Source organism: Thalassophryne amazonica, chromosome 13 (genome assembly GCF_902500255.1).
Source record: "Thalassophryne amazonica chromosome 13, fThaAma1.1, whole genome shotgun sequence".
In the NCBI taxonomy this organism is placed as follows: domain Eukaryota; kingdom Metazoa; phylum Chordata; class Actinopteri; order Batrachoidiformes; family Batrachoididae; genus Thalassophryne; species Thalassophryne amazonica.
This window is the reverse complement of record NC_047115.1, coordinates 87,694,310-87,720,378: the sequence shown is the minus strand read 5'-3', so window position 1 is coordinate 87,720,378 and position 26,069 is coordinate 87,694,310. Positions and strand designations below refer to the sequence as shown.

Below are 26,069 nucleotides of genomic sequence, written 5' to 3'. Positions count from 1 at the left end.
GCGCTGGGACAGAGCTCATAGCGCCCAAGTCCTGGAGAAACTGCAAACAATCTGTGGAGATCTGTGCTTACGTCGGTGGGACCACCTGCTCTGGTTCCTTGGTGGTGACTGCTGTATCATTGTATTACGTTACTAAGCCATATATATTGATTTATAACAGAAAACTGTCAAAGGGGGCATAAATATAAGTGTAAAGATGATTGAATATATCAGAGCAATAAATTGATCAGTCCGTGTGTGCAGTTATTTCCACCAGCTGATCACTAAGCAGCTGATCGACAACGCAAATTCCATTGAATTCCATTCCTGGACGCAGGAGCTGCTGCTGCCACTGCATTCAAGTACCATCGGAAATGTGAGAAATCTTGGAGTTATTTTTGATCAGGATATGTCATTCAAAGCGCATATTAAACAAATATGTAGGACTGCCTTTTTGCATTTACGCAATATCTCTAAAATCAGAAAGGTCTTGTCTCAGAGTGATGCTGAAAAACTAATTCATGCATTTGTTTCCTCTAGGCTGGACTATTGTAATTCATTATTATCAGGTTGTCCTAAAAGTTCCCTAAAAAGCCTTCAGTTGGTTCAGAATGCTGCAGCTAGAGTACTGACGGGGACTAGCAGGAGAGAGCATATCTCACCCGTGTTGGCCTCCCTTCATTGGCTTCCTGTTAATGCTAGAATAGAATTTAAAATTCTTCTTCTTACTTATAAGGTTTTGAATAATCAGGTCCCATCTTATCTTAGGGACCTCATAGTACCATATTACCCCATTAGAGCGCTTCGCTCTCAGACTGCGGGCTTACTTGTAGTTCCTAGGGTTTGTAAGAGTAGAATGGGAGGCAGAGCCTTCAGCTTTCAGGCTCCTCTCCTGTGGAACCAGCTCCCAATTCAGATCAGGGAGACAGATACCCTCTCTACTTTTAAGATTAGGCTTAAAACTTTCCTTTTCGCTAAGGCTTATAGTTAGGGCTGGATCGGGTGACCCTGGACCATCCCTTGGTTATGTTGCTTTAGACGTAGACTGTGTTTCATAGTTGTTGTATGGCCTTGCCTTGCAATGTGGAGCGCCTTGGGGCAACTGTTTGTTGTGATTTGGCGCTATACAAGAAAAAAGTTGAAGTTGAAGTTGAAATTACATAACTTTTTTGTTGTTTCAAATTCAGCAGTTGCTTGTGGCAAAGTAATTAATTGTATCCACACAAAAGATTAATTCTGGCCTATATAAAGTGCCTGAGCCCAGTGAAGCTGACCCCCCCACCCAGATAAAATTCCAAGCACACACGCTGAGCTTGCCCGGTAATTTCTGACAGTGCATAAATGCAGCGGCAGCGCTCTGGCTTCTGTACTGTGTGAAAACATTCAGCTGGTCAAACAAAGTCAAACTAAACGCTAACATTACAAAAACTAAGCAAATGATAAAACCAATCAAGAACGAGAGCAAAACGAAATACGGACAAATTGACGATTTCAGTTGCATTGGTTCAAAATTTTCAACAGCTTAAAAATCCTGACGAAGCGCCAAATCCTGACGATTTCTTGTTTTGTTTGGGCTTTTTTGCCCTTCATTAAGTGTCGTGTGACCAGGCCTCAAGCCTCTCATGTTTTACCCTGGTGAACAAAGTCACAGTTAAATGTTGGAATTTGATTTCAACCACCTCATAAGCCAACTGGATGTACCATGGAAGTAATATGACATGTCTTTTGATAATTTTAGAACAAAGAATGTCTGAGTTGAATTTTGTGATTTTTGTAGTCACTGGTTGCATGAAAAACTAGTGCCACCTGATGGCCATGTTGGGAATTTGCCTGAGGTCCCAACAAGAAAAATTGTTAAAATAAAGAAAAAAAAATATCACTCTGGGAAACATGAGACTGTGAGCCGTATTTATTGTTTTTTTCATCTTCGGCATAGTTAGTGAAATTTGTACAATCTTATTACTACATTTTTTCAGTGTTATCTGCTTATCATTTCAAGTGTTGACTGTGTACATTGCATGACGCAATTTAGTCAAAGTTAAAGGAAAGTTAAGAGAATCTTTTTAGCAAATTCCTTTGTCAGGAAAAAAAATGTAAACATTATTAAGACTACATGATCCACAATCCTTGTGGGTGGAGCCAAAATCCCTTTAAAAGATGACCCATTTCTTGTCCTGAACTTTTTCCAGATTTCTTTAGTTTCAACTCCTCTTTGCAGACTTTGCGTGCAAAGAATCCTTCGTCTTAATTCTGAGTTAAAGTTACTTCAAACTTTTTGTCAACTTATCATTCACTGGTCAATGTTCCTTCCTATTAAGATCTTCCAAATTAGTGCTACGTCAATAACACTGATACATCCAAAAAGCTCTGAACCGCCGTTGACGTTAGTTCTGGTTAAGTAACAATGCACCTTCGATTCAGCAGATGTGGAAGCTGACAGCTCCAATCTGTCAGGGCCCCAACCAACCGAGCTACTGGCGAGAGAGAGACAGACAAATGGCTTGTCGAACCCCTGCATGAGCAGCACTGATGCACGATGCTCCAAGAGAGTGAGACTCAGGAGACTTCCATCTCTGCGACAAAGGAAGGTGTCTGGGTTATGATAGCAGGGTTCAAGTCATGGTGGGTGGCACCTGGCAGCCCCAACCCGCTACTAACAAATGTCCACCCAGCTCTCGGGTTCAAATTGGCTGTGCCGCCCAGCACAGAATTTCTGAAAAATAAACTGAAATGTTGCTGAAAATGTACCAATTCGATCATATTTCAAGCTTAGAGAGCCATAGTTTTGCAATTTTAAACCAAAGTAATAAGAAATATATTTCTCATTTTCTTTGTATGAAATCACAAACAGCAGAGATCAGAGTCAGCACGTTCTGTGGCCACAGAGCTAGAAACAGCATCTCTGCTCCACTCTGAGCTGAAGATAAAACAATAACCGCATCATTAAAGTCCGACATTAATCCAGAGGTCTTTCTGTATCTGTAGATACTTTCGGGAATTTAGTTTATTTTACAGTTGAAAGGCTTTGTGTTTCCAAAAAGCGCCACGTTTTAAAAACAGCAGATGCGTGAGAGATCAGAGAGGGAAGGGTGTGAGAGAGAGAGAGAGAGAGAGGGCGGGGGGCAGAGTCAGTGAAAGAGAAAAGTGAAAAAAGTTTTCACTTAAAACAAGTGGTTTGACAAATCAGTCCAGGCTCAGCTCTTTAAACAAGGCAATTAGGTGTTATATTGTTTAAAAAGAAAAAATAATGCAATCCCACTCAAATTGTTGAAAAACAAAACAAAACTGTCAGGATGACAGAAAAACTGCCTGCTTCACTGGATTAAAAACTACTGTCATTTTTGAAGATGAGAGTAAATGCTATGTCCATTAAATATTATTTTTAACATTTTCAATGTTATTTAATTTATTAACTTAGACTCTGACAGAAACATGCAAAAACAAACTTTGATCTTACAAATATTACAACATAAACATAATTTTTTGTTTATTATTCTTGCGTTCAATGCCATTAAAACCACGCAAAATTACAACCCCAATTACAATGAAGTTGGGATGTTGTGTGAAATGTAAATAAAAACAGAATAAATGATTTGCTAATCCTCTTCAACCTATATTCAATTGAATACACCACATAGACAAGATATTTAATGTTCAGACTGATAGACGTTTTTGTTTTTGTGCAAATACTTGCTCATTTTGAAAATGGATGGCTGCAACACATTTCAAAAAAACTGGGACAGTGGCAACAAAAAATTGGGAAAGTTGATGAATACTCAAAGAACACCTGTTTGGACCATTCCACAGGTGAACAGGTAATTGGAAACAGGTGAGTGTCATGATTGGGTATACAAGAAGCATCCTTAAACCTCAGCCATTCACAAGCAAAGGTGGGTGAGGATCACCACTTTGTGAACAACGGCATGAAAAATTACTCCAACAGTTTAAGAACAATGTTTCTCAACGTTCCAATTGCATGGAATTTAGGGATTTCCATTCATCTACAGTCCATAATATAATCAGAAGATTCAGAGAATCTGGAGAACTTCCAACATGTAAGCGGCAAGGCCAAAAACCAACACTGAATGTCCGTGACCTTCGATCCCTGAGGTGGCATTGCATTAAAAACCGACATTGTGTAAAGGATCTTACTGCGTGGGCTCAGGAACACTTCAGAAAGTCATTGTCAATTAACACAGTTTGTCGCTACATCTACAAGTGCAAGTTAAAAACTCTACCATGCAAAGCGAAAGCCATACATCAACAACATCCAGAAACGCTGCCATCTTCTCTGGGCCTGAGCTCATTTGAAATGGACAGATGCAATGTGGAAAAGTGTGCTGTGGTCTTCTACATTTCAAATTGTTTTTGGAAATCATGGACGTTGTGTCCTCCGGACAAAAGAGGACAAAGACCATCCAGACTGTTACCAGCACCTGCATCTGTGATGGCATAGAGGTTTGTTAGTACCCATGGAATGGGCAATTTACACATCTGTGGATGGCAGCCAACAATGCTGCAAGGTACATCCAGGTTTTGGCGCAACACATGCTGCCATCCAAGCAACGTCTTGCCAAGCCACATTCTGCACGTGTTACAACAGTGTGGGTTTGTAGTAAAAGAGTGCGGGTACTAGACTGGCCTGCCTGCAGTCCAGACCTGTCACCCATTGAAAATGTGTGGCGCATTATGAAGCGCAAAATATGACAACGGAGACCCCGGACTGTTGAACAACTGAAGTTGTACAATCAAGTAAGAATGGGAAAAAATTCCACCTACAAAGCTTCAACAATTAGTGTCCTCAGTTCCCAAAGGCTTATTGAGTGTTGTTAGAAGGAAAGGTGATGTAACACAGTGATAACATAATACTGTCCCAGCTTTTTTGAAACGTGTGCAGGCATCCATTTCAAAATGAGCAATATTTGCACAAAAACAATAAAGTTTATCAGTTTGAACATTAAAAATCTTGTCTTTGTGTTGTATTCAATTGAATATAGGTTGAAGAGGATTGCAATCGTATTCTGTTGTTATTTACATTTTACACAACGTCCCAACTTCATTGGAATTGGGGTTGTAATAAATTGGACAAAATGAAATTTACTTACTACTTGAGCAATTTGATTTTAGGAGATACTTTTGTACTCATACTCATACTCAAGTACTGATTTTTTATGAGTACTTTAACTTTTACTTGCGTAATTATAATTGAAAGTAACAGTACGTGAGTACTGTTTGTGTTTACTCTACCCACCTCTGGTCACACAATCATTGTACATGTCCTGCATCAGCCTCACATACTTCTCTGCCACTCCAGACTTCCTCATACAATACCACAACTCTTCTCTTGGCACCCTGTCATAATCTTTCTCTAAGTCCTCAAACACACAATGCAACTCCTTCTGGCCTTCTTGAAAGTCCTCCATCAGCACTCTCAGAACAAACACGACATTGTGGTGCTCTTTCTCTGATGCTCAGAGATCTTCAACTCCTTTCTAAGCCTAGCTTCTAGTACTCTTCCCAAAACTTCATGCTGTAGCTAATCAACTTTATAGCTCTGTAGTTACAGCAGTGCTGCGCATTACCTTCATAGTGAATATGGCTACAGACATATCCTTGCAGAATCAAATGTGTATTAATGTCTACTTTTAACAAAGAACTTACTTTCTCCAGACAATTCTAAGGTTGGAATGTGACACTGATCTGACCCAATGTTATCACTACACCCAAAATTCCCCGTTCTTACAAAGTGCCCAGTCTTTATAGCCATATTTATGACATCTAAGGAGAGCCCTAAAAAACAGCCCTTGGAACAAAAGATACTTGCTCGAAAAGGTCCGCGCAAACCCAGTCCAAACCGAATTAATAGACAGTTTAATGAAACCTGTCCAAAGTCAGAGGTCCAGACACCAACTGATTCTTCTACAGATAATAGCTCAATAAACCTAAAATCCCAGCCAGCAAAGGATCAAAGGTTTAGTTTATATAGCGTCAAATCACAACAAAGCTACCTCAAGACACTTCACACAAGTAAGGTCTAACCTTACCAACTGCTAGAGCAAGCACAGAGGTGACAGTAGCAAGGATAAACTCCCTCAGATGATATTGAGGAAGAAACGTCAAGCATTCCAGATTCAAAGGGGTGAACCACGGCTTAGGCCATTCTACCAAAAAGGTTTAAAACATAACACAACAACAACTGATGAGAGTCCATGCAGACATCCAGTCCACTGTCGGGGTGGGGGGGGGGGGGGTGGGGTGGGGGTGGGGTGGGGTGTGAGTAATAGAAAAACTCGTTGGATCTGTTCCTACAGAGGAGTCCGTCCCACGCCCACCACAGAAATCATCCAATCCAGCATGTGGATCCAGCTGCATCTCAAACTGAGAGAAAAGAAAACAGAATCAATCAGCCAGAAAACTACACTTAAGGTGTAATTTGTCAGCATTAAGCAAGAGGAAGCAGAAGAAATACCAAGGTGATCACCGGCCACAAGCCCTAAACTTCACTAACAGACCCAGAAATTAGATAAAGCTGAGGCCGAGACCATAATCGTAGTGCCATAGAATCCCAGTATGCTACCCATACAAAAGGGAAAATAAGTGCATCTCATGTCTGGACTTGAAAGTCTTTACAGAATCTGACTGTTTTATTGACAAAGGGAGATCATTCCACAAAACAGGTGAATGATAAGACAAAGCTCTGTGACCCGCAGACATTTTTTAACCCTAGGGACACAAAGTAGCCCTCCGCACTGAGCACCCAGAGTCCAGGTTGGTACGTAGGGTTTAAAATAGGTCAGTTAAGTAGGGAGGTGCCAGTCTGTGAATAATTTTATAGGTTCACAGCAGAATCTTAAAATCTGATCTCACAGGGACAGGAAGCCAGTGAAACGATGCCAAAATGGATGTAATGTGGTCAAACTTTCTGCTTCCTGTCAAAAGTCTGGCAGCAGCATTTTGAACCAATTGGAGAGCCCTAATGCTGGACTGCGGTAAACCACAAAACAGAACATTGCAGTAGTCCAATCTAGAAGAAACAAATGCATGATTAAGAGTCTCAGCATCAGCCACAGACAGGATGGGACGAAGCTTCGCTATATTTCGCAGGTGGAAGAAAGCAGTCCTCATAATATCTCTAATGTGGATATCAAAGGACAACATAGGATCAAAAATTATCCCAAGGTTCTTCACTATGTCAGTGTGATGTATGACACACGAGCCTACGCTAATCATTAGCTGGTCAAATTGATGCCGATGTCTCACTGGACCAAGAACCATCATTTCAGTCTTGTCAGAATTTCAAAGTAGGAAATTGCTAGACATCCAGCTTTTCAATGATGCAAGGCAATCTTCTAAGGATTTTATGTGGATGAGATTACCAGCAGTTATTGGCATATATAATTGAGTATCATCAGCACTGCAATGAAAGGTAATCCCAAAACGCAGCAATATGTGCCCAATGGGTGCTATATAAAGGGAGAAACCCATGTGGACTAAGATGGACCCCTGTGGAACCCCAAATTTCATGTCACTAAGGTTAGAGGTAGTGTTATCGTACAAAACACAGTGAGAACGACTGGTCAGGTCAATCATGCAATCATGCAATGGCATCCCCGGTAATCCCAAAATTAATCTCCAGCCTACTGAGTAGAATACGGTAATCCACCGTATTAAACGCTGCACTGAGATCTAACAGCACCAGAACTGTAGTGCTGTCTCTGTGGAATGATATTTTCTAAAAGCAGACAGCAGTCGCTCAAAAAGATTATTCTGAGTAAGGTGGTCCACGAGCTGCCGTGAAACCACTTTTTCCAGAATTTTAAAGCAAAATGATAGATTTGTTATCAGCCTATAGTTTTTCAATACACAAGGGTCAAGATTAGATTCCTTAAGTAACTGGTTTAATCACTGCAGTTTTGAAGCACATAGGAACAGATCCAGAGGTTAATGAGAGATTAATAATTTCCAACACAGTTAGCCCATGAGTGGGCCACAGGTCCTTCAACAGTTTTGTTGATATGGAATCAAATAAGCAGGTTGTGCTTTTTGTAGACGTTACAAGTTTCATCAGCACTCCGAGTGAGATACTATCAAATTCTGTAAATCTAGATAATATCTCAGTAATGGCACCCACCTCGATAGCAGGGCATAGTGGCTGGATAAAGGCATGCTGGGATATACAGTGGAGAAAATAAGAATTTGATCTACAGTCACTTTTGAAGGTTTTCGAAACTACAAAGAATGGAGAGGTCTGTAATTTTTACCGCAGGTACACTTCAACTGTGAGAGACAGAATCTAAAAAAAAAAAAAAAAAAAATCCAGCAAATCACATTGTATGATTTTTGAAGAATTAATTTGCATTGTATTGTATGAAATAAGTATTTGATCACTTACCAATCAGCAAGAATTCTGTCTCTCAGACCTGTTAGTTCTTCTTTAAGAAGCCCTCTTATTCTGCAGTATTTACATGTATTAATGGCACCTGTTTGAACTGGTTACCTGTCCACACAATCAATCACACTCCAACCTATCCACCATGGCCAAGATCAAAGAGCTGTCTAAGGACACCAGGGACAAAATTGTAGACCTGTACAAGGTTGGGACGGGCTACAGGACAACAGACAAGCAGCCTGGTGAGAAGTAAGTAATTAGTGAGTAATTATTAGAAAATTGAAAAAACACAAGATGACTGACAATCTTCCTCATTCTGGGGCTCCAGGCAAGATCTCACCTCGTGGGGTAAAGATGATTCTGACAAAGCCCAGAACTACATGGGAGGACCTGGTCAATGACCTGAAGAGAGCTGGGACCACAGTCACAAAGATTACATTAGTAACACAACGCCGTTATTGTTTAAACTCCTGTAGGGCAGCAAGGTCCCCCTGCTCAAGCCAAAGTCAGAGGCACATGTCCAGGCCTGTTTGAAGTTCACTAGTGACCATCTGGATGAACCAGAGGAGGCATGGGAGAAGGTCATGTGTTCAGATGAGACCAAAATAGAGCTTTTTGATATCAACTCCACTCACCGTGTTTGGGGGATGAGAACAACCCCAAGAACACCATCCCAACCGTGAAGCATGGGGGTGGAAACATCATTTTGGGGGTGCTTTTCTGCAAAGGGGACAGGACGACTGCACCGTATTGAAGGGAGGACGGATGGGGTCTGTGTGGTGAGACTGTGGCAAACAACCTCCTTCCCTCAGTAAGAGCAATGAAGATGGGTCATGGCTGGGTCTTCAGCATGACACTGAGCCCAAGCACACGAGGGGCTCTGTCCTGGAGTGGCCGAGCCAGTCTCCAGACCTGAACTCAACAGAAAATCTTGGAGGGAGCTGAAGCTCCAAACCTGAAAGATCTGGAGAAATCTGTATGGAGGAGTGGACCAAAATCCCTGCTGGCAGTGTGTAAACCTGGTCAAGAACTACAGGAAACATCTAACTTCTGTAATGGCAAACATGTTTTCTGTACCAAATGTTAAGGTCTGTTTTTCCAGTGGATCAAATACTTATTTCATACAATAAAATACAAATTAATTATTTAAAAATCATAGATTGTGATTTTGTTGATTTTGTGTTTGTTGATTTTGTTTGTTATGTTTTTTCTTTTTTTTAGTCTAGCTACGATAAAAATTACAGACCTCTCCATTCTTTGTAGGTGGGAAAACCTGCAAAATCCACAGTGGATCAAATACTTATTTTCCCCACTGTATTTAACCAAATTTCGTCTATTTCTTTTTGACGTGATCCAAGAAATCTTGGGCTGTAAAGGGACAGCGACTTACAACAAGCTTAAGGACGCCCCGACAATCGTGATGACGCTAAAGATAATCTTATCAGATATTCCTGCCATGTGTGGTGTGTTAAGAGGACTCTGATCTGCTCGGAAGGACGTCAGGAGCGCTCCGATCGCAAATCGGGGATATTCAACATGTTGGATTTTCTTGGCCCGATATCGCAGCGTGTGTTGTGTCCTCCGACCAAAACGAGCACGCATCCTGCTGAATGTGACGTTCAGCCAATCAGAAAGCGAGGTGACGGACGCACGGAGCAGAAAATAAAATCAAAACAGCTGTTCTGACTTACCAGAAAGTCCGGTGGTCGCGCTGTGTTACCACTCCTTTAAAGAAACGCCTTTTCTTTCTTTTTGTCTCATTTTTTCCCTCTATTTTAAATAGTCCACAAAGTACCTCCGTTTGTTTACTCTGAGGTCACGTTAATCTCGAGAGATTTTGCGAGATTTCCTGTCTGAGCTGTTGAATGTCCGGAAATCTGTTCGTGTGTGGTGTTGTTGTCCTTGCCGTGTGGCTGAATACCACACACTGTACGACCAAACCGTTAGAGCTATGATTTTTTGTTTATCTTCACGTGTGGTGGTCTCTCAGGTTTTGGAAACCTAAAGATAATGTTAAAATCCTGTTGTGTGAACCAGCTTAACCTACTGTACATCCTTTCCATCTCGATCCTTTGTCTGGCCAATCGATACAAGTTCTTTTCTCATTCCTTCGTGTTAACTTCTTGGTACAGCTCGTTATATGCCATTTTCTTAGCCTTTGCCACTTCTTTTTTATCTTACACGGATCTCCTTGTACTCCTGCCTACTTTCTTCATCTCATTATTATAACTGTTTTCCACCAACATCTCCCTCCTTATACTTTCCTGAACATCTTTCATTCCACCACCAAATCTCCTCATCTTTCATCCAATGTCAAGATGTCACACGAAGGAGGAAAACTGTTGTATGAAATTGAGGTAGGAGGTGAGACAGGCACTGGATGGAGGTGAAGTGATTTTGGACAACTGGCAATGAACTGTCAATGTGGTGAGGGAAACAGCTGGAAAGGTGCTAGCTGTGATGTCTACTGATGGTATGTCTGCCTTTCTCCTCTCCATGATCAGATGATATCTGCCCTCCATTACGTGTTCTTACACACACACACACACACACACACACACACCACACACACACACACACACACACACACACACACACACACACACACACACACACAGAAAGATACCTGTTGACCTGTGGAACTGCATATGAGCTTCCAGGCAAGCCACATAATGACCTGATGTCAAACCAATAGCTGCTGTGATTAAGTCAAAATGCTGATCTGTCCATGTCTGTGTGTTTACTGCACCTGGGCACTGATGTCTTCTCGCCGCAGCAGGCGAATTGCGAGTCGCAGAAGCCCAACCACAGCCCTTTCCACAAGAAAGCAGCTCTCACTGGCATGAACGCAGAGATGACAGAGATGGTCACGTACTGTCTGCCACACACAGGACACACGGTCCCTACACACCGAAAAACAGCAACATTTAAAAATACTGGTTTAAAAATACTAATGTTCAGTTTAAAATGTCAAATCTCAGAGTGGGATTGATTGTAACATTTGCCTCCTACCGGTTCTCCAGAACAATACGAAGCAGCATCTCCAAGCAGAAAGCTGCATCCTCCTCATCATGAGTCTCTTCATCAGGAGTAACAGATATCAGAGCCTGTGGGTGGGAAATTTAATTTATTTATTTATCTGTGAAGAGACAGTGCAGGTTCATGTTCATCACCTTACAGTGAAGTAAACAAACCAGATTCTAGCCATCAGCTAATTTACATCTGTTGTCCCTGGTCGATGTTCCATAGCATGACTTTGATTGTGGGAAGAAACCCACGCATGCAAACTCCACAGAGAAAGGGCGGAAAGTGATCCCACAACCTTCTTGCTGTGAGGCATCAGTGCTAACCACTAAGACACCTATTTCTGTTTAACTAACAAAACACTGTTGGCAATGCAGTTGACTCAATATTCGAAGTAGCCATGGACAAATCTTAATGTAATTATAAAAAAAGAGGTGAAGTAAAAAAAAAAAAATTTCAACAATGACCTTCAATAGATCCTGTAGAGACTCCAGCTGTAGGAATTTACTCTCTGTGATCAGTTTTCTCCGGTCACATTGCTAGACAGGGAAGACAAACTATAAAATTCAGTGATGTGTCACATTTGATCCTGTTAAAAACAAAACAATGATCATGTTGATCCACAAGCCACACACTCCTCCTGTGGAAATTTTGATGTGAGTCGGCACATTGTGCTCCTGCCTCCATTCAGGGAGTCAGAGGTGGACTCTTATTTTAGCACATTTGAGCATGTAGTGACCACTTTAAACTGGTCAAAGGATGTGTGGTCTTTGCTGCTGCAATGTAAATTGGTGGGAAAAGCTCAGGAGGTGTGTGCAACCCTCCCAATAGATCAAAGTCTAAATTATGATATTGTTAAGTCCACAGTGCTGCGTGCCTATGAGTCAGTACCTGAGGCATAGAGACATGAGGCATAGGTTTAGAAATTGTGAGAAAACTGAGAACCAAACTTACAGTGAAAAAAAATAAGTATTTGAACACCCTACGATTTTGCAAGTTCTCCCACTTAGAAATCATGGAAGGGTCTGAAATTTTCATCTTAGGTGCATGTCCACTGTGAGAGACATAATCTAAAAAAATAAAATCCGGAAATCACAATGTATTATTTTTTAATAATTTATTTGTATGTTACTGCTGCAAATAAGTATTTGAACACCTGTGAAAATCAATGTTAATATTTGGTACAGTAGCCTTTGTTTGCAATTCCTGTAGTTCTTGACCAAGTTTTCACACACTGCAGCAGGGATTTTGGTCCACTCCTCCACACAGATCTTCTCCAAATCTTTTAGGTTTGGCGTTTCAGCTCCCTCCAAAGATTTTGTATTGAGTTCCGGTCTGGAGACTGGCCAGGCCACTTCAGGACCTTGAAATGCTTCTTACAGAGCCCCTCCTTAGTTGCCCTGGCTGTGTGTTTGGGGTCACTGTCATGCTGGAAGACCCAGCCATGACCCATCTTCAATGCTCTTAAGGTGCGTTTACACATAAGCAAGACGCGTTACGAATGTCATTTTTCTGTCATTCGTGACACATTCCTGACATTCTTAATGTGACTTAACGCATCGGAATAGGTTTCTTAATAGTGCGTGTTGGTGCGTGATATTCTTGATATTCGTGAAGCATGTTTTTGCCTGTCAAAAAAATCTTCCACAAATGTCACACACCACCCTCATTTCGTCTCACGTTGTGGAGGTCGCAACTAAGCGTATTGATCCGTCTTGATGAGTATTGATCCTTAATAGAACGTGACAACGTTCGTAGTGGTTTCTGTGATGGTTCTTGGAGCCCAAACTGTCACGCGTTATGACACGGAAACTGTCAAGTTTTGACACGACTTGTAACGCGGCGTCACATTTCTCTGCACGCCACGACGAATCAGTTTTCTGTCACGTGCTCACAATTAAACTCGGCTCCAAATGTCGGTCCACAGTTCCTGCTGAAGCTCCTCAGGACGATCCTGCAGGTGTTCCACCTGCTGTTGTAACCGCTGAGTGGGAGAACGAGTCTGAGCAACCAGAGGAGCGAGAGGAGACTCACATGCTGCCAGATATCTCTGCACCTCCTCCAGTCCGGCGGAGGAAGAAGCGCGCACACAATTAAACCCTGCTGCACAACATTCAGTTTGACTGCAGACACCAAGTCGGCTAAAAGTCAAATTTCAGTGCTCTTCAGCGCGCTCCTGCAGGTGTTCCACCTGCTGCCATGTGCCTGATGTTTGGGAAAATGCATCAGACGAGAGCCGCATGAAGCCACACATCTGGCGATGTCCTCCTCCTTCTCTCTGCGCCACTCCATGGGACAAAGCCCAACTACGCATGCAGTCACAAAGTTCTTCTGAAAAACTGGAGCGATCTGAATTCGGTTGGATGAATATGGGTGTGTGTGACTGGAGACAATTCACCTCGTTCACAACGTGACAGAACTTAACGATGCGCTGTTACGCGCAATAGCGTGCGATAGCGCGTAACAATGCGGAACACTATTCTTGACCGTGCGTAATGGTTCCTGATAATTCTCCGGCAACATGTGCCATTAATCGTAACGTGTGGTAACAGGTTGCAGCAGTTCCCAAGGACACCTGACGCCTCTGCCCCGAATAATCACATTCGTGATCAGCGGCCACTTTCGTGGCATTCGTGACTTGTCGTCGTCATGTGTAAACGCAGCATAACTGAGGGAAGGAGGTTGTTTGCCAAAATCTCACAATACATGACCCCATCCATCCTCCCTTCAATACGGTACAGTCGTCCTGTCCCCTTTGCAGAAGTGCACCCCCAGAGTATGATGTTTCCACCCCCATGCTTCACGGTTGGGATGGTTTTGTTGGGGTTGTTCTCATCCTCTAAACATGGTAAGTGGAGATGATTCCAAAAAGCTCTATTTTGGTCTAATCTGACCACATGACCTTCTCCCATGCCACCTCTGGATCATCCAGATGGTCACTGGTGAACTTCAAACGGGCCTGGACATGTGCTGGCTTGAGCAGGGGGACCTTGCTGCCCTGCAGAATTTTAAACCATGGCAGCATCATGTGTTATTAATGTAATCTTTGTGACTGTGGTCCCAGCTCTCTTCAGGTCATTGACCAGGTCGTCCCATGTAGTTCTGAGCTTTCTCAGAATCATCCTTACCCCACAAAGTGAGATCTTGCATGGAATCCCAGACCGAGGGAGACTGACAGTCATCTTGTGTTTCTTCCACTTTCTAATAAATAATCATAACAGTTGTTGTCTTTTACCAAGCTGCTTGCCTGTTGTCCTGTAGTCCATCCCAGCCTTGTGCAGTTCTACAGTTTTGTCCCTGGCATCCTTAGACAGCTCGTTGGTCTTGGCTATGGTGGACAGGTTGGAATGTGATTGATTGAGTGTGTGAACAGCTGTCTTTTATACAGGTAACAAGTTCAAACAGGTGCAATTAATACAGGTAAAGATTCCGGTTGTTAAGTGTGACGTAACGCATCATGTGATTTTCAACTTCGGGCTCAAAACAAAAAAGGCACGCTGTCATTAACATTGAGAACTGCACTGAGATGATCTGATCAGGCTGCACTTATACCGCTGCACACAGACAACAGCATTAACATCAAACATAAAACTCTTTGTATATTGTGCCTAAAACTCTCCAGGATATATTAACTGGGTTTTTAGACATTGTTACTGTGTTTGTTTTATGTAAAAATGTCAGACGCTCAGGTTGTTTCTCCGTTATTTTCAATGGGAGTTGCTGCGAGCTGCGATCGCTTCCTGTTCATGTCGTTCGGGGAGAAAGTGATGTTTGCAGTTTAACGTCCTGTTTATTGTAATAAATAATTTTTTATTAACAAACAGACATGTATATTTTATCTGTGCATAATAAAATATGTAAAGTAAAAGAAAAAAAAAGTTTTATTAAGTGTTCTGACCACAGAACCAGATGAATGCGGTTAACGGAGGTGGAGGCGGAGAAGGCAGGGACGGAGGTTTGCGCACATCAACTAAACTTAAACTGTAAATCCTTAACAGGATCAAACAGACGTAACTTTAAATGTAAACTTGGAGGTCTTTGGACCCGGAAACAGATTTATCACGTTATGCATTATGTCAGCGCTTAACCGGATAAGAGGGCTTCTTAAAAAAAAAATTAACAGGTCTGTGTGAGCCAGAATTCTTGCTGGTTGGTAGGTGTTCAAATACTTATTTGCAGCAGTGACATACAAATAAATTATTAAAAAAATCATACATTGTGATTTCCAGATTTTTTTTTAGATTATGTCTCTTACAGTGGACATGCACCTAAGATGAAAATTTCAGACCCCTCCATGATTTCTAAGTGGGAGAAGTTGCAAAACCGCAGGGTGTACAAATACTTATTTTCCTCACTGTATGTGCAGTTTGCATGTGAGAAAAGCGTGTTGTTTGATAAGTGGTGCAAGGCCAGCAAAATACAGGATTTTGTACAGCTGCGGGAGCTAATTTTATTGGGGAGTTTAAGAAGTGTCTGCCTGAGCGCATAACTTAAATGAGCGCAAAGTTTCTGCTCTGGCTGAGGCTGCTGTGTGTGCAGATGAGGTTGTTTTAATCCATAAAGGTGTTTTCACGGCTTCTGTGCACCAGGAAGTTCCAGTAATTGCAGAGAATAAGAAACAACGGTCTTCGAAACCATCACGGCATAACGGTGCTGCTGCGGGCGAGCGTAAGTGTTTTTGCTGCCATGAATTAGTAGAGAAGCTTGAATCTTTGACCGGACTGGGTTGCTTGACGCGAGGACGTTTCGCTTCAAATCGCAGAAGCTTCCACAGCTAAAATTCTTGCTCTGGTAGTCTGACTTCTGTCTTGACTCTTGTAGAGAAGAATAAACAGAAGCCACAAAAGCTGGAGTTTTAAACCTAACCAGACCCCTCCTACCGAGAGGCAGACTGCTATAGGCTAGTGACTAAACAATAGCTCTAATTAGCACCTATTGTGCTCTAGTTAGCACCCTCCTAATGACAGGGCAGCTGTTCCTCCTAATGATGGGATGGACGCCTCTCCTGCCGGCTCCCTTGACGACTCTCCTGATGATGTGAATGACTCATTACCATGAACAAAACACTGAAACTGCTTTGACCTGAGTAGCCCATTGTAAACAGGGGACAAAGCGTGTCTCGGACCCCCTCCCCGGTTAAGGCTGGGTTTCAACTGTTTCACACAGAATGCCTCCTTGACCCCTCTCTCAAACCATTTCTTCTCTCTGGCTAATGAGTCATTCACGGGGGTCTGTCACTATCCTGCATGATACTGGTGCGAAACACACTCTAGTTCGTGGTGGAGTTGTACCGTTTTCTGACCACTCATTGTGGGTCTGATTTGTTGATATGGGGGTGAAATTGAGTGTTATTCATGTGCAGCTGCACTCAGTTTATCTCTCCTCCTCAACTGTTTCTGGTACGGTGCATGTCGGGGTGTGTGACCAACTGCCTGTTGCAGGGGTTGATGTGATCTTTGGGAACGATGCAGCTGGAAAAAATGTGTTCCCTGCAGTTCCCGAGGTAACGGATGAGCCCACAGCTGAGGTGTGTAGTACTGTCCCCACTGCGCTCGGCGTACTGCGTGTTTTTGCTGTGTGCGTTGTAACGCAAGCCCAAGCCCGTGAGCTTGATGATGGCGTGGATCTCTCTGATTCATTTTTGGCTGCGTTTGGTGATCGGGACAGGCCTCCTCCTGAAGAATGTGCAACCCCTGGTGTGGAAGTGTTGCCACATGAAAATGGTTTGTGTTTGGCAGTAAATAAAGATCAGCTCATTAAGGCCCAGCAGACATCAGTATGTTTTAACCGTGATGTGTGCGGCAACTCGTTTCCTGAGGCTTTTCCGATGCGCACATTACGGGCTAAAGTAGTGGTGAAAGCTTTGGTTAAGTTTTTTCCATCTTTGGATTGCCTAAGCGCATCCAGTCAGATCAAGGAACAAACTTTATGTCCAAAGGTTTCAAGCAGGTTATGTGTGAACTGTCTGTTAAACATCAGGTCTCCAGTGCGTATCATCCAGAGAGCCAGGGTGCACTGGAGAGATTTCACCAGACGTTAAAATCTAAGCATCAGAAGTATTGCTGTGAGACAAACAGGGAGTGGGATATGGTTGTTTTGAAGTTGATGGAACCATTTATGGACCAGGGAAGGACTGTAACTATGGACAATTTCTTCACCTCTCTGTCTTTGGCTAACAGGCTTCTTCAACGAAAAACAACTCTGCTTGGCACCATCAAGAAAAATTGTCGGGAGCTACCAGCAACTGCCAAGGAAACCTCTGGCCGCCAGTTGTACTCAACACAGGTGTTCACATTTGGAAGTGCCTTGCTGACTGTGTACACAAAAAAATAAAAGAAAAGAAATCTGTCTGTCTTCTGAGAACCATGCATCAGAAAGTGGAAATTGTGGACCGCCGAAAACAAAAACCGAACACTGTTGATTAGAACCATTTCAAATGTGGTGTTGATATCATGGACCAGAAATTACGCAACTACTCCGTGTGTGCAGGAACACAGAGATGGCCCATGGCTGTGATTTGTTGGATATGGCTGCTACAAATGCACATGTTTTATACACAGCATATACAGGATCAAAAGAAAGTCAGAAATTGTTCATGCTGGAGCTCACGGAGGAACTTCAAAACAGACATTTGCAAGAAAAGGCACTAGGGGAAGAGTGCAAACAGCAGGGTTGTGAGATGAGAGTTTCTCAGAAGAAAAAGACACAGTGCCAGGTGCGCATACTCTGCAACAACAACAGAAGTATTGAACGTTGTGTACACTGCTGCAAATGCACCTGTGCCAAATGTAGGAAAGATGCACTTTGGGAATGTGGACAACTGCTAGTAATGACAACTGTATGCTACATTTGTGCACTTTGTATAGTAACAAGCCTTTTCTTTGGGAGAAACAAAATTTTATTTTCTTCCTGACGTTACACCTTCTGATGATGAAATGTTTTTTGTTGGGGGGGGGGGGGTGCTAATCCCAGTTCTATGACATTGTGAGCTTAGTACAGTAAATTGTCATTCTAATTGGTGTTTAGCCTACAACCAAATTACTATTCATGAAGGATTTTCATCAGAAATACTTCTGCCCTTCTTAAAATGACAGGCAATTATTACAATAAGTGTTTTTATGACAAATAGAAAACGTATCTTGGATCAAATGATAAAAATAGGATAAAAGTGTTTATTAGCTAAATAAAATATAAAATGAAAAATGGTTACTCTTAGTACATGAAAAAAGATATGACCTCAATGAAATTGACTGCAAAATGACTAATGTTGCAGTGGCAGTGGTGGCAGACTACGGCTGAAATAATACTTTTGCACTCAGGCTCAATCAGACACAAAAGAGGAATGTGGCCTATTGTTTCTTTGGAAAGTGCCCAGACAGGTTCACTTGAGCTGCATGTTAATTCCTCTCCAAATGTTAGCATATGGAGAGGAATTAACATGTTTTGCAAAGAGGAGGAGGCAGGCAGCAGAAACACATAATCCCTTTGGGCATCTGTGTGTTAACGTTCAAAACTTCAGATTTAGTGCATTATTTTAAAACAGATACGTGTTATATTTTCACTTTGTACATTGTTGACATTAATGTAGTTATTCTATCTGGATTAATTTGATTTATAAATCAAAACCATAAGTCTTACCTGCTTTCCTTTTCAAGACCTCTGCCTCTTGGCCTGACCACTGTATGCTGTCAAGGTAAATGACGCTTCCCTATGGCAGTGGGCAGGGTGTAAAGACAGAAGTGCTGACTCATTGGATGTGTTTGGGTTTGTGATCGCGTTTGATTCTATTAGAAGCTTTGGTGGTGTTTAAACTCAAAATTGGCATGTTAGTAGCTGAGTGTGTGTACGGGAGACAAAACAGAAAGTTATTGGTTATTGGTGAGCTGTAGATTCCGATAATTTTTTAGGCAGTTTATCAGTTTAGCATTATAAAAAAACTTTTCAGTTAGCTGATTAGCAGTTATCTAAACCTAACTTTTTGGTTAGCTGTGCCCACCACTGGGTGTATCCATGAAAAAGCTCTCAAACTGTTGCTTCAATCTTGAGCTACAACAGCTGCTATTTTTTTTCTCAAGCTAATCAAGGCTCCACTTACAACCCCAATTCCAATGAAGTTGGGACGTTGTGTAAAATGTAAATAAAAACAGAATACAATGATTTGCAAATCCTCTTCAACCTATATTCAATTGAATACACCACAAAGACAGGATATTTAATGTTCAAACTGATAAACTTTGTTTTTGTGCAAATATTTGCTCATTTTGAAATGGATGCCTGCAACACATTTTAAAAAAGCTGGGACAGTGGTATGTTTACCACTGTGTTACATCACCTTTCCTTCTAACAACAATCAATAAGTGTTTGGGAACTGAGGACAATAATTGTTGAAACTTTGTAGGTGGAATTATTTTCCCCCATTCTTGCTTGATTGTACGACTTCAGTTGTTCCGTTGTCACATTTTGCGCTTCATAATGTGCCACATTTTCAATGGCCAACAGGTCTGGACTGCAGGCAGGCCAGTCTAGTACCTGTACTCTTTTACTACATGTTGTTGATGTATGGCTTTCGCTTTGCATGGTAGAGTTTTAACTTACACTTGTAGATGTAGCGATGAACTGTGCTAACTGACAATGGTTTTCTGAAGTGTTCCTGAGCCCACGCGGTAAGATTCTTTGCACAATCATGTCGATTTTTAATGCAGTGCCGCCTGAGGGCTCGAAGGTCACGGCCATTCAATGCTGGTTTTCGGCTTTGCCGCTTACGTGTAGGAAGTTCTCTGGATTCTCTGAATCTTCTGATTATATTATGGACTGTAGATGATGGAATTGAACACTGAGAAACATTGTTCTTAAACTGTTGGACTATTTTTCACACAGTTGTTCACAAAGTGGTGATCCTCGCCCCATCTTTGATTGTGAATGGCTGAGCCTTGTGGGGATGCTCCTTTTATACCCAATCATGACACTCACCTGTTTCCAATTAGGTGTTCTTTGAGCATTCATCAACTTTAACAGTCTTCCGTTGCCCCATCCCAACACTTTTGAAATGTGCTGCAGGCATCCATTTCAAAATTAGCAAATATTTGCACAAAACAACAAGGTTTATCTGTTTGAACATTACATACCTTGTCTTTGTGGTGTATTCAATTGAACAGAGGTTGAAGAGGATTGTCAAATCATTGTATTCTGTTTTTATTTACATTTTACACAGCATCCCAACTTCATTGGAATTGGGGTTGTAGATCCCTATCAGCTTCTATTCTGCATCTCACTGAGCTATGCTGACTTGATCTGTGCAACTCAAAAATCCGTTTGCATGTTCTTCAATTGGGGAGCTAAAAATGTGTGTGTACATGGAGCATCGAGTTTCAAAAACCATAGCTTATTACACACACACACACACACACACACACACACACACACACACACACACACACACACACTGTACCGGAAAGTATTCACAACACTTATATATAGATATATATACATATATACATATATATACATATATACATATATATATGTGTGTGTGTGCGTGTATATATGTATGTATGTATGACATTACATCAAACAATTAATGCTAAAAACATGAGTTGTACTTGAATTGAGGGATTCCAGTCTCATCTTTGCTGAGGACAGACTGCATTAATGCGAGTGGAAGTAGCTTGAAACGCTGTGCATTATAGGGTGAAATCATAAGACCGTCAACAACTGTATCCAAGAAATTTTAGTAATTTAAAAACTTTTACAACTATATTCTGAACTTAATATCCAAGCACGCTGCTGAGATTACCTTTATGCAAAGAATGGCAGCCTGCTTGGCCTCCTGGTTTTCTGTGGATGGTCCTCTGAGTCCGGACTGCTCAGCTCCACTCAAAGTCAACCAGTTGACAAAACTCAACACTGCAGACTCCCCACTGAGAAACAGGTGAAGAGGTTCTTTATTTTCCATTCAATCACGCTCATTTGGGCATATAAACATGCCTTTCTAAAGAAGGCTGACTTCACAAAAAATTATCACAGGCAAAGCAAAATATTTTGATGGAAGACACAATGACAAATTAGTGGGGATGTTCTTGACAAACAAAAACAAACATGACAACAGATCCCTTTAGATTCTACAGTAGCATTTTGGTAAGTGATTGATGAGCATTAAAAACATACCGATTTGAAGGCGTTTCCTCTCTCTGAAGAGAAATTTTCCCGTTTGGCTCCAAAAAATCCTCTACCTGAGTTAAAAAGCACAATGTTTGAAAAAAATGGACAGTAGATGGCAGTAGAACATCGAAAAACTCAGCCAGTCAGTGTCAGTTAAATCCTGGGTCACAGCTGCAGTAAAGCATTAAAGTGAAATGACTGTAAAAGCAGAGAGATGATCTCGGACCTCCACCATGGCTTTTGGCAGGAGTTCAGCTCTGAACAGCTGCAGCATGGACTCCATGATGTTCTTCCAGCCCTCCCTCAGAATGTTGCCATGCCGATGGGCAAGGTCAAACACCGTCCTGGCGGCTATCTGGGCCTTGCTGTTGCTGCCGAACACGGTTGGAAGGTTTTCCACAGACTGCAGAGGCAGAAGAACCATCAGGACTCAATTAACAGGTGCAATGAGACAGTGGCTGTAACTGCAGGAGGTCTTTAAGGACACAAGCAACATGAGTGAGGACAGCTGCTTTTGGATCTTAGTGTATTTACAAGCAGCTATCAGCATATAAATCTCATAACAATCAGTGCCAGGTGTGCACATCCAAAAGCACAAAATCCAGGACTTGAGCTTTCAATGTGCCAAAACAATTCAGGTTAAACTCCTAACTACTTATTTTGGTGCCAAATCTCCAAAAAACACTGAAGAAAAAGGAAGTGTACTCTGAAAAGTCTTAACCAAAGCATACTGTACACACACACAGCATGTTTATACAAACAGAATTTCTCATTTAGAGGTTCATTTTACACTCTCTCTGTTGCTTCGTTGACTGAAATTGTGTTAATGAAAACATCTTAAACAGACCTGTGCATGATTCAGCTTCACCAGGGCAATTTTGCCTTCTACAATCTGGTTAATAATTCATTTATTATATGCCTATTTTATATATATATATATATATATATATATATATATATATATATATAAATAAAACACAAACTTACAGTATCACCTGAATATGCTGCTGACGGTGTTGGGCTCATACATTTTCTTCACATGCATAAAGAACTTGCTAACAGGTGGTCCAGTTGCTAACTGGTTAGCGATTTGTGCCAGTCGCAATAAAGAAACAGATTTTATTTATTTTTATTTTTTTAGCCTCACCTCACTGCTCAAAGTGGTAAACTTGCACAGGGAGATGATCAAATTATCAAACACGTCACTGAAGCCGTAATGTGCAGCTATCATTGCACATTTCCTGTGTGGACAGAAAAGCACATGGATACAAGTTAATGATGATAGAATGTAATCAATCCTGTAACCATTCGAAAGAAAAATAAGAAACCCCACAATGACAACACACATTTCAATAGCTCAGCTGTTTTTTTCTTAAACTTAGAAGCTACACTCAACAAAAATATAAACGCAACACTTTTGGTTTTGCTCCCATTTTGTATGAGATGAACTCAAAGATGTAAAACTTTTTCCACATACACAATATCACCATTTCCCTCAAATATTGTTCACAAACCAGTCTAATAAATCTGTGACAGTGAGCACTTCTCCTTTGCTGAGATAATCCATCCCACCTCACAGGCGTGCCATATCAAGATGCTGATTAGACACCATGATTAGTGCACAGGTGTGCCTTAGACTGCCCACAATAAAAGGCCACTCTGAAAGGTGCAGTTTTATCACACAGCACAATGCCACAGATGTCGCAAGATTTGAGGGAGAGTGCAATTGGCATGCTGACAGCAGGAATGTCAACCAGAGCTGTTGCTCGTGTATTGAATGTTCATTTCTCTACCATAAGCCGTCTCCAAAGGCGTTTCAGAGAATTTGGCAGTACATCCAACCAGCCTCACAACCGCAGACCACGTGTAACCACACCAGCCCAGGACCTCCACATCCAGCATGTTCACCTCCAAGATCGTCTGAGACCAGCCACTCTGACAGCTGCTGAAACAATCGGTTTGCATAACCAAAGAATTTCTGCACAAACTGTCAGAAACCGTCTCAGGGAAGCTCATCTGCATGCTCGTCGTCCTCATTGGGGTCTCAACCTGACTCCAGTTCGTCGTCGTAACCGACTTAAGTGGGCAAATGCTCACATTCGCTGGCGTTTGGCACGTTGGAGAGGTGTTCTCTTCACGGATGAATCCCGGTTCACACTATTCAGGGCAGATGGCAGACAGCGTGTGTGGCGTCGTGTGGGTGAGCGGTTTTCTGATGTCAATGTTGTGGATCGAGTGGCCCATGGTGGCGGTGGGGTTATGGTATGGGCAGGCGTCTGTTATGGATGAAGAACACAGGAGCATTTTATTGATGGCATTTTGAATGCACAGAGATACTGTGACGAGATCCTGAGGCCCATTGTTGTGCCATACATCCAAGAACATCACCTCATGTTGCAGCAGGATAATGCACGGCCCCATGTTGCAAGGATCTGTACACAATTCTTGGAATCTGAAAATATCCCAGTTCTTGCATGGCCGGCATATTCACCGGACATGTCACCCATTGAGCATGTTTGGGATGCTCTGGACCGGCGTATATGATAGCGTGTACCAGTTCCTGCCAATATCCAGCAACTTCGCACAGCCATTGAAGAGGAGTGGACCAACATTCCACAGGCCACAATTGACAACCTGATCAACTCTATGCGAAGAAGATGTGTTGCACTGCATGAGGCAAATGGTGGTCACACCAGATACTGACTGGTATCCCCCCCCAAAAAACAAAACTGCACCTTTCAGAGTGGCTTTATTGTGGGCAGTCTAAGGCACACCTGTGCACTAATCATGGTGTCTAATCAGCATCTTGGAATGGCACACCTGTGAGGTGGGATGGATTATCTCAGCAAAGGAGAAGTGCTCACTATCACAGATTTAGACTGGTTTGTGAACAATATTTGAGGGAAATGGTGATATTGTGTATGTGGAAAACGTTTTAGATCTTTGAGTTCATCTCATACAAAATGGGAGCAAAACAAAAAGTGTTGCGTTTATATTTTTGTTGAGTGTACTTTCAGAACAATAAATAAAGCATGAAGAGTGCGGAATTTTAACTTAATATTTTAATCAGAAAGTGGCTTTACAACTGGAGTTGTGTCAGAAATGGCATCTTGCATGAAAAATATGTCAAATCTAGGCCTGTCACGATCGCAAATTTTGTTGGACAATATATTCCCTGAGAAAATATTACAACAATAAAGGATTATTAACCAAGTGTGAGGTCTGTACGGGGAAATATCTGACTGAGGCGTTCATATGGACAGAGCGTCAGCGAGGTCCGTGTGAAAAACAGCGAGGCCTGACATCCCCGTACAGACCCAGCAAACGAGGTTAATAATTTATTTATTTTATATATATATATATATATATATATATATATACATATATATATATATATATAAACACAAATTTACAGTATGACCTGAATATGCTGCTGACGGTGTTGGGCTCATACATTTTCTTCACATGCATAAAGAACTTGCTAACATCAATCTGTGTGTTTTTCCGATGCTGTTTAGATATTTATGGAGTATATGTCCGACTTGGGTTTTTTGTTAGCTTCCTGGTTTGTAATGAAAATACACGTTGCGGTCCGATCCAGATATGGGAAAATATCCAACCGTTAATCAGCAAATCAGAGCGCATGTAGCGTCGCACCCATATAATAAACTACATTATTATATGGCTGTAATGCTACGCACGCTATGATTGGCTGATTTCATGGTAACCGATTGTCATGGAAACCAGTCTGATATGGGAAAATATCAGACTGGTTACTATGACAATCAGTCCGGAATGCGTATCACATTCACGACAAACCAGAAAGCTAAAAACACGATTAGAAAAAACAAGTCGGACACGAATGTACTCCATAAATATCTAAAGAGCATCGGAAAAAACACACAAATTGAAAGCTTTCCAGTTAATGGCCGGACCATGTGTAAGCAGGTTCCTCACGGAAGTGAAGTAAACAGGTCTGACTATGAGCCATCAGCAGCTTTCATATTCAGGCAATACCAAAGGTTTGCGTGTTTATATAAATATAGTAGCCATACAATAAATTAATAAATAAATGAACCAAGAAATAAATGAATCACTAACACTCGGCTCGTACGTACACCTGAGTCTGATATTTTCCTGTACACACCTCATACTCAGTAAATTATCCTTTAATCTCACAATATTATCAACTTAATTTTAAGACCATTTTACGCCATTAATATGATGTTAAAATGGCATGAAAATATACAAGATATCTAATGTTCAAACTGATGGACTGTTTTTGTGCAAATATTTGCTCATTTTGAAATGGATGCATGCATCACATTTCAAAAAACCTGGGACAGGGGCAACAAAAGACTGGGAAAGTTGATGAATGCTCAAAGAACACTTATTTGGAATATTCCATAGGTGAAAGGTTAATTGGAAACGGGTGAGTGTCATGATTGGGTATAAAAGGAGCATCCCCAAAAGGCTCAGCCATTCACAAGCAAAAATGGGGTGGTCGGTACATCTACAA

At 41.6% G+C, this 26,069-nt stretch overlaps 1 protein-coding gene across 1 annotated transcript in view; it reads right to left on the bottom strand.

Annotated features, from left to right (window-relative positions):
* Positions 1-26,069, bottom strand: part of gbf1 (golgi brefeldin A resistant guanine nucleotide exchange factor 1) — a 580,908-nt gene that overhangs the window by 103,200 nt on the left and 451,639 nt on the right. The window contains 7 exon segments of the mRNA XM_034185226.1: positions 11,118-11,271; positions 11,381-11,475; positions 11,860-11,931; positions 21,186-21,309; positions 21,557-21,621; positions 21,777-21,953; positions 22,698-22,791. Coding sequence (XP_034041117.1) covers positions 11,118-11,271; positions 11,381-11,475; positions 11,860-11,931; positions 21,186-21,309; positions 21,557-21,621; positions 21,777-21,953; positions 22,698-22,791 — 781 coding nt within the window.